This window comes from Urocampus carinirostris, chromosome 14 (assembly GCF_059441175.1).
Source record: "Urocampus carinirostris isolate Australia breed hairy pipefish chromosome 14, RoL_Ucar_1.0, whole genome shotgun sequence".
NCBI classification, from domain to species: Eukaryota; Metazoa; Chordata; class Actinopteri; order Syngnathiformes; family Syngnathidae; genus Urocampus; species Urocampus carinirostris.
In genome coordinates, this window is record NC_142362.1 from 30756004 (window position 1) to 30768441 (window position 12438).

The window sequence follows — 12438 nt, forward strand, 5'->3', positions numbered from 1 at the left end:
ATCTTGGCTGTAGATGTCACACTTTTACATCAAGAAGCCTTTCAAAAATATTTTCTAGAAAAATTACATAAGGCTAAATCACATGATTGAAAGTGTCTTGCAATCCCTGCCTTCCCTCTTTTGCTTGTCTCACTTCCTTCTGTCTTGCTGTCTGTGTCGCTCGCTGCGATTGTTACTTGTTCTGGGTTCAAACTCTTGTTCAGGTTCAGGGGTCCCCAAACTTTTGCTTGTGAGAGCCACATAACGTTTCCCTTCTTTCATGAGCGGCCGGGGTCAGTTTGTAACACTAAAAAGTGTGATGATATCACGAGTGACTAAATAAAAATATTCAAATACCCCTTCGGACAAAAGTTAGACAATTGATAATAACAGTAATAATGAAATAAATAATAACCAAATATCCCTCTCTGGATTCTTTACAGAGCAAAAGTCAGAAAATAAATAATAATAATAATCATGAAATAAATAATTATCATATAACACTTATACATTTGTTGTCTCAACTGGTACAGCATCAGCTTAGTTGTTAGAGCACTAGACCACCGGATGTATAGATGACCTGTAAAAAGGCAGTAAATTTGATCTCATTATCACACATTATATATATAGTTTAATTTGTTGTGTGTTCCACGTGTTATAATGGCAATCTGTCAAATGTCATTGTACCATGTTAAATGCACAACAAAATTCATCGTGGAACAGTGACTAAAGATAGTGTGATAATGAGATCAAACCAAAGCTTTGTTTATATGTCATTTGTATTACTTGTAACTCAGTAGCAAGAGTTCGATGCTCTTACTGCCACCGCCTGAGTTCAAACCTAGTTACGACCAAAGACAAGCTGCCTCCTTTTTCGAAATGTAAATTAAAATGCGCGTCAAATGCTCTCTGGTGTTGTTCAAGGTGCCAGACGGAATTCAGAGGCGGGTCGTATCCATCCCGCGGGCCGTAGTTGGAGACATTAGGGTGTTGGTGATGGCAGCGTTCACAGCGGGAGAGCTTCTGTGCGCATAGAGATGATGTCTTTCTCTCTCTCTCTGCTGAGAGGTTGCATGCACATGTCACTTCAAATCACTTTACACTGCATTGCCGCCAGGACACATCTGCCTAATTCATACTTGGAAAAAAAAACTTCAAGAGCAGCACAATAAAGCTGACATATCACAGTTATGTGTTCCAATAGGTGGCCTTATGAATTTCCTCTTAAAAATTAGTTTCACTCATTTTTAGTAGGGTAATGATTACATGAAATGTCAAAATACAGAAAAAACATTGAAGGATAGCATAGGAGTTTAGGGGTTAATATGCCTCCTCTATAATTTGGAAGTTAAATCTCAGCTTTGGTCTTTGTCAGTGGTATTTGAACGTTGTTTTTTACATGTCAGTTTTATCCGGTTCCATTTACATACTAAAAATCATTCATGTGCATTGTTACATTTTAAACTGCCCAGTGATTGGCTTACAGGCACTTGATACTCTTGAAAAATTAGGGATGTTTGAAGCCACATTTTTCCAGACTGATACTTAAGTAGTGGTCAATACAGATAACAGATCGTAATATCATTAGTATAAAAAATTCACTACTGTCTGCAAAAAAAGGACCAATGTTTTTAAAGTAATACCTATAAATCCCCAAATAATATTTTTGCTTACTATAAAATTTACCCAATTTACCCAATTGCAGAAAATGTTAAGAATTTAAGGAAAACGTTTTCCTGTTTTCCATTTTTCCTTTTCTATTAAAACATAAACAAAAATGCTTAGAATTAATCATTATGGATTATTTTACTCATTTTTAGAAATGTGCAAATATTTTGTTGTTCCCTTCTGTTAATGTAGCAATGCGTGCGTTTTTTGAGTGCTGTGCCTAAATAAACCTTAAAAGGAATATTCAAAATGAACAAAACAATCAGCCCAATGCTAGTTATGACAAGTTTTCTTATTTGAGGTATAACATAAAGAAAAACTGAACTTGAAATGAGCAACATTTTAAGCCAATGCGATAAAATTTCAATTTTTCAACGTATCAGGAGATATTTGCTAGTCTGAGCTCTTTGGGAATTACAGAGGTCCCACTTTGCCCAAAAAAAGAATTGTAGAATATACTTTTCAGTTATTTTACAAATATTTTATTTTTTTTATTTCTAGTAACATAAGAAAATATATATACTTGAAATAACCAAATTTGTCTTTTGGCTGATGCTAGATCGAATTCTCTGATAGAAAATGTTTTTAAAATGAGCAACCCATTGCCAAATATCACAGATCAGCTATTTTTAAGAATTATTTTTCTTATTTTGAGGAAGAACATAAAAAAATCACATTTTCCTATATACTACTATTTTTCTTTGTAATATTGCAAAGATTTGCTTGATTATGTCTAAATCAGATGCTGACATTATATTACATGCATTTATTACTTCTCGGATAGATTACTGTAAAGTATTGCAGTTTGGTCCCCTGATGCCTAGCATAAAAAGTTTAGAGCTGGTTTAAAATGTGGCAGCGAGACTTTTGTTTAGGAAAAGAAAGTTTGATTATATCACAAGTTTAGCACTGGATCAGCTGTCCATTTAAGAAGGAATATTTGTTGCTAACATACAAATATTTTCATGGACTTGCCTCATTTTGTTATCTCTCGGATTTGATTTCCTCCTATGTCACCACTTGGAGCCTCTGCTCGAAAAACACTGGTCTGCTTGATACTCCAAGAGCCAAGAAGAAATCTTCATTCGGGCTCCGGTGCTTTGGAATGCTCTTCCCCCTGAGATAAGATCTTCAACCTTACTGGGAGTGTTTAAATCTAGATTCAAGACACATTTCTATTCCATAGCTTATGATTGATGCCAACCTCATACTGTTCTTTTGTTGTTCTTTTCGGCTGCCTGGCTGGTGGCAAGATGAGGGAGAAGGATGAACCGGGATGAATCAGTGGGCCAGCACCTGGACCTGAAGCTTGTCATCACCTGCTTTGAACAAAAGCAGATGGGCAGCTATGTTGTCATTGTCTTGGACTTTTTGAATGATTTTAGATATTACCTATGGTTATTATTGATATTGGCTACATTTTGTGTATCGTTACCTTATGCAACACCTACTGCAGCTTGGTCGTCCTGGAATGGGAATTACTTATTGTGTGGCCCATTTTCTTGGTTTCTTATTTTTCTCATGCTGAGGTTTTTGAGTTTTCTTGCCCGCAAGCTGGTTCCAGACCGGGTAATGTAGTGCAATAGTGGCCTGTTCAGTCCTTTGAGACATTTTTTGATTAAAAGCAATACAAATACAGTTAAATGCGACTTGACATTACAAACGTTTTTCCACGATCATGTATAATAGCTTCTTGTCAAAAATAAGGTTGAAATGTGCCATTGGAAGCATTGTTTTTGAGTGCACCATTTTAGGAAAACGCATCGTTTTTACAAGTGATGTGTGATCGGAAAACTTGCGAAAAAAAAGGCATCTTAGGAAGCAGGACGATTTTGGCAGTTTTGTAATCTGTCCAGACCTTCCATCCATCCATTATCCGGACCGCTTATCCTCAGTAGGATTGCAGGGGTGCTGGAGCTCATTCCAGCTATCTTGGGGTAGAGGACAGGGGACACCCTTAACTGATTGGCAGTCACTTTTAGGGCACACAGAGACAGACATCTCACTTGCCCATTCAAACTTAGGAACAATTTAGACCGGCCAATTAACCTGACATGCATGTCTTCGGAAATCTGGGAGGAAACTCATGCTGGTACATGGAGAACAAGCAAACTCCGCACACGAAGCTTTGTAGCTGAATTTGACCTAGTCACTTCTTATCTTGGACCGAAATTGGCATTATTTCAAATAGTTTCGTATGGTGTGTTTTTGTGGTATCAAATGTGCTGGCTAGGCTAAATAAAGGTTTGAAATTATTGCCTTAGGTCATACGTATATTACGTTGTGTTTGGGCCTGCTTGACATCTGTACTCTGAGTATTGAGAGTGCTTTGTTGTGTAATCAAGTTCAGCACGGTTCCCCTTCTTTGACATCCGCTCAAAAAAAGTAGTGCAGTAGCCGAGCATGATAGGTCATGCTTAGACCCAAGTGCAGGCAGACATGTAATGTCATGCCAGCTATTTATGACAACTTACACTGTGAAGTAAGTAAAGTCTGTATATGTGTCACATGGTAAACAAGTAGAAATACAGTAATGCAAACATAACAAACGTAATGGTTTCTCTTGCGAGTTATTTCTAAAAAACACCGAACTATATCTTCCGATGGAGAAATCTGCCACACTAACTGTGGAAATTTGGAGGTCTGCCTCACTGAGATAAAAGAATGGATGTCAATCAACTTCTTGCGCCTTAACTCTGAAAAGACCGAAATGATAGTTATTGGTCCATCTAAATGCTGTGACTTGTTCTCAAAAACTGCTTCGAACATTGACGAATGTAATATCACCCAGAGTGACTCAGTCAAAATTGTAGATGTCATATTTGACCCCGATCTGTACTTTCAAACACAGGTTAAGAATATTACTAGAACATCTTTTTTCCATCTTCGCAACATTGCTAAAATTCGCCCTAGGCTGTCTCAGTCGGATGCGGAGATTATAATTCACACGTTTGTTACCTCCCTTCTCGATTACTGTAATGCATTACTCTCCGGTCTCATGAAGTCCAAAATCAAGAGCCTTCAGCTGGTACAAAATGCTGCTGCGAGGCTTTTAACTAAGACAAGAAAGTTTGATCACATTACCCCGATTTTAGCTAACCTGCATTGGCTCCCTGTTAGCTTAAGATGTTGTTTTAAGGTTCTGTTGGTAGTATACAAACTCATGCAAGGACTTTCAGATTTAATTTCCCCCTATGTTCCGGTCCGGAGTATTCGCTTTGAAAATGCTGGTCTAATAGTGATCCCCTGAGCCAAGAAGAGATCCGCAGGTTCGAGAGCCCTCTCAATTTGGGCCCCGGTGTTGTGGAAAGCTTTTTCCCCTGAGATTCGATCTACAACCTCAGTGGAAATATTTAAATCCAAGCTTAAAACACACTTCTATTCTACAGCATATGAATAACCTATATTTTATGTTGACAATATCTGTGTATTATTTGCCCTCATTTAGGTTATAGATCAGGGGATGGTGTCATAATAGTCTGTGGTTTGCAATAATCTGTGGTCTGTGCAGCCCTTTGAGACTCTTTGTGATTAGGGCTTTACAAAAAAACATGACTTGACACAATTATATTCCACAAAGTCAAGGAAGCTGCTGTAAGGCTGAATTACTTACCTTAAATTTATGTCAAAGGAAAAAAAGTCTTTATGTGTAACGTATTTCTAAGTGTATGACGCACTTTCTTTTTTTGTCCAAACCAGAGTTTGAGTGCGCGTGTTAAACAATAGATTACAGTACTTGTGCAATGACTGATCAGTATCATCACAAAACATTGAATGCAGCGGGAATTACACTTGGGTTGTGGCAGTGAGAGTGCCGAACCTTAACCATTCGATCGTACGGATGACAGAAGAAAAGGCATCATTTTATCTATTTATGACACTTTTTTTGTTCAATACAAGAAACAAACGGCAAAGAATAGAAATTTGTCTTGAAAGATATAAATAAACGCAAAAAAAGCATGACGTGGGAAACAACTCTTTGGTGTATGTGATGATGAATTGGACATTGAATAGATACTTTGTAAATGTTCTGTTTGTATTGTGTTTGTAGCTTACGTTGTCAATAAAAGATTGTAATCTTGGCCGCACCTATTCAACAATGTTTGCCACTTACAATGCTTACTTTAAGCTGAGAAAAAGATAAAAACAAAATTTAACCACCGATTTTAATACACAAGTATGCGTTAAACACAAATAAATACAGTGCCTCATGCATAAACCTTTACAATGCCTTCAATACTTTTTTATTGGATGCACTCAAAGGTACCTGATCATAAGCCGCACCCAGTACATTTTTAAAGGAAAAAAACAACAACTTTGTTACACGCATAAGCCGCACCTGACTATAAGCTGCACGTATCCATATTAAAACATGAGAAATGTATAAAGAAAGATGGTACACAGAGGTTTAGTGATCTACAGTACCTTACCCCTGGACTTATGATAAACCAATACGTTTCTGTACGATGTCACCAGTCACTGGAATACATCATGCCACATATCATTGGAAAGCTTAAACTCTTAGGATTCCAGACATGATGGATGACTGTTTCAAAATACACTTATCCCAGAAACGGCACAATCCGTCTAAAATAAGATACCCGAAAGCTGTAAAGCCAGCGTAACTCACCATTATGTGCCCTCGGCCATCTTCAACTTCTCTGAATGACCGCCAAAATGCCTTCGTCACATGAAGGACATTCCATAGAATCCAACCGCGTAAAATATTTGTCACAATCACATGTATTGGGAACACCTGTGCTCAGGTTTTTGGCGCCAACAGCCAGGACAGCTGATTGGCGCACCCTGTACATTTAAATCCCCAGCTTCCGGTAACACTTTGTCCGATTGTACTCATGCTACCTGTTGCCTTCAGCTCAGTAAGCCTGTACCTCTGACTCTTTGCCTGCTCCCTGTTTTCCTCTGATTGATCTCCGTTGCCGACCCGTTTCTGTAAATCTGCCCTGCCCGTCTGACTCCTGAACTCTTTTCCGAACACTACGATTACGCCTGTCCGCGACCATTCCCGCCAAGCCTTCACCCGCCTGTCAAGTTCCGTCAATCCGCCAACCAACGGATCGAAGAATCCCACCTTGTCATTTCCTTCCTTTCAATAAAACCAAGAAACGAGCGCAAGTGATCTCAGTATTCTTTTCGTCCTGTCTGACAATCTCATCTCATCTCATCTCATTAGCTGCACCGCTTATCCTCATTAGGGTTGCGGGGGTGCTGGAGCCCATCCCAGCAATCATTGGGCAGTGGGCACGGGACACCCTGAACTGGTTGCCAGCCAATCGCAGGGCACACGGGGACAGACAACTCACTCGCTCATTCACACCTAGGGACAATTTGGACCGGCCAATGACCTGAAATGCATGTTTTTGGAATGTGGGAGGAAACCGGAGTGCCCGGAGGAAACCCACGCAAGCACCGGGAGAACATACAAACTCCGCACAGGAAGTCTGGAGCTGGATTTGAACCCATGACAGGTTCCCATGACATGAACTGTGCCGCACAAGCGCTAACCACTGCGCCGCCGTACTGCCTGTCTGACAATATTTACTTCAAAACACATGATAATGCCGACAAATACATATACTGGTATATTCCACGTGTTTTACTCTGACCTTTACTGGAGCCTGTTAGAAAAAAATCCATTAATTAGCCGCATTATTGCATAAGCCGCAGGGTTAAAACCTTGGGGGGAAAATTGCGACTTAATGTCCAAATTTTACGGGTGCTGGGTTCCACTTACAGGCGAGTTTAAAACGGTAACAGACATTTTTTTACATATTGATATGATTCACGGTTTCGGAATGTTCCTCCCCAGTCTTTCTTCCTTACCTAGTGAGTTCTTACGTTTCAGATAACAAGCAAAAAATCTGCTTGGCTATCCGCCTTGCTGTGAACTTTGGTACAAAAACCACCAATGCAAAAAAGTAGAAGGGTATTTTTTTTATTTTGGAAAAAACTTAAAGGATGTGTAACCAATATAATGGGTAACCCACGGACTAGTTCCAAAAATAGCTCAGTAGTAAAGACTTATTATGATCTTTTTCAGAAATTGTTTTGAATTTATAAGTGGTAAAAGAAATCATTCAACATGAGCACAGTCTTTCATATGCGTTAGAGTTCCCAAATTTAATTTACTTGGAGGCCGACATGACTAGGGTCTTGGAGAGGCTGGCCAAAATCGTGTTTTCCACAATGAAAGCTCTGATATAAATATTCCCCTGTTCTCAAATATCTTTCATAAAATTTACTATACAAAATAAGAGGTAAAAAAAAAAAAAGAATTGATTTGAAAATAAACTAATCAATCACTAATAAATCAATTCATAGTTTACGGTGGCTGCACTTACATTAAAGGGACAGTGTGGGATATTTGACTAGATGTCTTTTTATTGTTAAGTTTAATCGGAAACGAGTCCTAAAGACTAGGAAGAATACAAACTATGGAGCCTCAAAGAGACCAAACCGCACCATATTTTCCTCCGGCCTTTTACAAGGTTTTTGTTTTGTTCTTTGGTACCCAAGCAGGAGTATGGCAGACAATTAGCTAATTTTATGTAAAAACAAAAAAAAACATTATCCTGGCTGACGAATACTGGACATATTTTTAGATTGAGTTTATCATTTTCATATTGAATCACCCTGAGGCCGTTTTACCTGGAAGCTTTGTGGTTGATTGAGCTTATTTTTGCAACACCCTCAATTATACAAAATTAGTAATAACAAATCATAACAACATAATAATGACATAATCCCTTTTGTTCATCTTCACAATTGCATATTAAATTGGTAGCCCATTGCGATAATCAGTGACAAGTAAGTAGAACCCAGTTCAGAAATGTCGGCGACCCCAGGCTCGAAAAATAGAACCAAATGGTTTGGCAACTTAAAGTTTATGTATTGATTAGGGCAAAGAATTAAGTAGCTAGTATTTGTCACATTCTTTACCAAGGTAATGATTTACGATTCTCAAGTGAGGCGTCTCAAAAAATCCTCTATTAAACTGGGACCACTCGGAATGTTACGCTCACACAAAGCCATTGTTGTGACTGGATTGTTGAGCTCACACCCTCAACTTTTGTGTCCAATAACCACACAATAGGGGCGTAGATTTTTCCCACCACGAGTATGATAATGAAGACAAAGAAGACTTGTTCTTTTCGAAGCGCGGTGCTCAAGTCTGAAAGAATGCCTCCGTTTTGGATTTTAATCACACCTTTGCAGATTGAAGAAAATACCGAAAATTCCATGACTGCATTGCTGCTAAACAGTGCTACACATCTCTAGATCCATCAACTCTTAATTTCATTAGCTGTTGTTTTCTATTCCTCTACGGTTTCATTGGAATAGAAAGTTTCCTTTTTCCAGTCTGCATTTTAATACAGAAACAGCGACTTCCACATGTATGAATCTGAATGTAAACCTTGCTTTGTACTCTTTGAGCTGTTTTTGGAGTCATTTCCTTAATGTGTATGTGACTTCCTGTTCTTGTTCTGACGGCAAGCAGATAATGTGACCATACATTTGTTAATCTGTGATGCTCTTTTTAAACTCAGTTAGAAAATGAGCTTAATTTTTGTGCAGTTTATATCTGTTTAAATCAGATAATGGGAGTGTCATGTCTCAGTGGCTGCTTCCTCAGCATGGGCACATCCCCCAAAACATGTCTTAACAAGAACAACATTCCACCCCCACTCCTAACCCTAAAGAGATTTCCTTTTGAAATAATGATATTCCAGCCACAAAATTACAGTTGAATGCTCTGAAACGTTACTCATACCCAGTCAAATTGCAGTGTCAGCAATGGTCAGTTTTTATTGCTAGATTTTTATTTGTGAGAGACTTTAATCAATCACTCATGGGAAAAGGAATAGAAATCGGACGATCCACTGAGAGCAAATTGTAAAAGGAACAGCTGTTAAGCAATGACATGATGCAGCTGTCATTGTTCTCGGGGGGGGGGGGGGGGGGGGGGCTGTAATGTGGCTTGGCTTTAAAGGAATTTTGTTAAAAGGCGTTACTCAGTGGTTATTGCAAAGTTACATTTTTCATCATAACATTATGCTCCAATCGGTAACAAGATTAGAGTGTCCTTTCATTGTATGAGAGTTGCCTTATGGTGCCTGAAAATAGCTATACAAAATTTTTAAGCATTTGTTTCAATAAAAACAAAGTCTATCCTTTATCCACTTTTTTTAATTTGCATATTAAACAGACATGTATTCCAGATTTACAAAAACAAAATCATTTCCAGAAGCTGTTGAATGGTTTTTCACATGAGTTGTGATTCTGCTCTTCCTGCCACAGGAGACAACTCCACAAAGAAAAAATTCCATGGGCCCGTGTGAACAAGCCATTCTCTTCAGGTGATGAGAACATAGTGATATGGTGGCATCTTGCCAGTCATCGCAGGTGGAGTTCAGCTGAAGGGCTTGTGGAATGTACAATACATTGGGATGGGCTTTACGCAGACTTCTCCTGCTCGATGGCTGAAAGAAACACATCTTACTCAGCATTGCCATAGAACTGAAAATGTAAAAATTATACACGTACTTTCTTTGGTTGGCAGAGTGTTCTTTTCTTGAGTCTCAATCTTCTTGAGCTTTGACTTGTCAAAGGTGGTGACTTCGTCGATATTAGGCTTATCACCCATCTTGGCGTAGACTAGGATACAAATAATAACTCCATTTGCAATAGTAACCGATTATAGAGAAGCAGGGGACAAAAAAGTGCAGCTATAGAGGAGCACTGTAACACATTCTGTGATAAGGGAAAGAGGCTGAGGTGATGTGTGCAGATGAGGAACCAACGCCCTTAATTCTGGCTGCCGAAATGCACGCGTCAGAAGCTTTCAATCTGCACTCTGAAAAGCACAAAGCTCTCAACAAGAGCAGATCTTTCGTTTTAAACATATTAGACGGCATGGAGCAAGCATTCGATCAATGCAGCCCTTGACAAACGGGTGTGCGCATATGCACAACTGATTAAACACAAAGAACGCTGACATGCAAAATATACAATCGGGGAGGAAAATAATTACAAGAGTCTTGACTGAGCATCAAGAGGGGATTAAACTCACCAGTTTTAGGTCGGTGCAAGAGGAACACGTCTCGCAGTCGAAGGAGAAGTGGAATTTACTTCCGCTAGGGCCGTTTAAATATCACGCAGAATGCAAAAAAGCATGACGTCATGACGCAGCTCTCCGTTAGAAAAAAAAAAGTTTAATACCTTCAGTATAAAATGAGAAATAGCTTTTTTCAGTACTTGTTATTTTCAGATTTTTTGTGTCCTGTTTTCAGTAGCTGTAATTATTAAATCTAATATTTTACCCCCAAATCTAATAATTGTCAATTATATATATATATATATATATATATATATATATATATATATATATATATATATATATATATATATATATATATATATATATATAGATATAGATATAGATATAGATATAGATATAGATATATAGATATATAGATATATACATAGTTTTTGTTCCTCAATCAAATACTCCCAAGATAGTGACGTTTTAGGTTCTCAAAAATCCTCACATTAGAAAACACAACAACAGTGACACCGCGTGGGCGACCGGAGTAACTACTGTGGTTTAAAAAAAACGGGGGTTTGATTTTATTTTTTTATTATATCGATTTTGTTGAATTGAATTGTATTTATTGTCATCGATAACAACATAGTAAAACATTGATTGCAATGAGTTTAGGCATAACACTCCATTGTAAACACCCAATAAAGTATTTAAAGACAAAACTAAGTTAAACGACTGTCAGGATAAATAGGCAAATATTAACACCGTCGTGCATAGAGACTGCAACAGAGAGTGCATTAAAATAGTGCTTTGTAAGAATAGTGCAATGTCATTGAATCCGACTAAAAAATATATACTGTATATTGTCTATTCTCAACACAGTCTGGCCGTTTTTCTGTACAGGTAAACGCAGGGGTGCATGACAGTTGAAAATCCACTTTACAAGAGGCATTTATATTAAAATCGCTTTATAGTGTTCATCCGAAGATGTTAGAAAAATACAAGTACTGTTCATGGTTCACAGATCTCTTAACCGCTAAGGTTATTAGAGCCCAACTTCCTGTGGTGGCACCCATACCTCTCTAGGCCATTTTTTGGTAGAGGTTTGCCCCTCCACATGAAGTGGGTAGTACAGTACTGGTTTCCATTGTTACAAGTTACAGAAAAACCAGTAGCAAAGGGCAAAGGAAAGCCTCCTTATCTGACTCAGATACAGCACTTTTATTATCTGGTCGCCGTTGTTATTCGGTGTAAAGCGTCATCCTGCCCTTGGCATTGACGGGCAGCGGCGTGTGTCCATAATGATACTTGATTCCTAAATCACTGGCATAAAGATATTTTCTAACAAAATTTTGATGATTACGGCGGTTAAAAAGCTCTATTCTGTTCTGGAATCTCGAGTAGGCTTGTTTAGTTCATATTCACATTGTACAATACACACTGCATCATTTGTGGCTTTCACACAGTATTTTTGTTGAAAAAGTACATAAAATGAATGCTATTTTTAACTTGGTTATTTTATATCAAACTTTAGTTAACTATTTCTTATTCTAAACTTTGTAGAAATATATATATATATACATATATCTATATATATCTATATCTATCTATCTATTCATCCATCTCTCTCTCTCTCTCTCTCTTTATATATATATATATATATATATATATATATATATATATATATATATATATATATATATATATATATATATATATATATATAT

The 12438-nt window shown here is 37.8% G+C and overlaps 1 protein-coding gene across 1 annotated transcript; it reads right to left on the reverse strand.

The window, feature by feature from the left end:
* Positions 1-9837: 9837 nt before the first annotated feature.
* On the reverse strand, positions 9838-10867 carry tmsb4x (thymosin beta 4 X-linked). Its single transcript, XM_088353369.1, has 3 exons — positions 10739-10867; positions 10213-10323; positions 9838-10148 (listed from the first exon to the last, which is right to left on the reverse strand). The coding sequence occupies exons 2-3, from the start codon at positions 10310-10312 to the stop codon at positions 10123-10125; spliced, it is 126 nt and encodes a 41-aa protein (XP_088209495.1). The 5' UTR covers positions 10313-10323; positions 10739-10867; the 3' UTR covers positions 9838-10122.
* Between the last annotated feature and the right edge of the window lie 1571 nt (positions 10868-12438).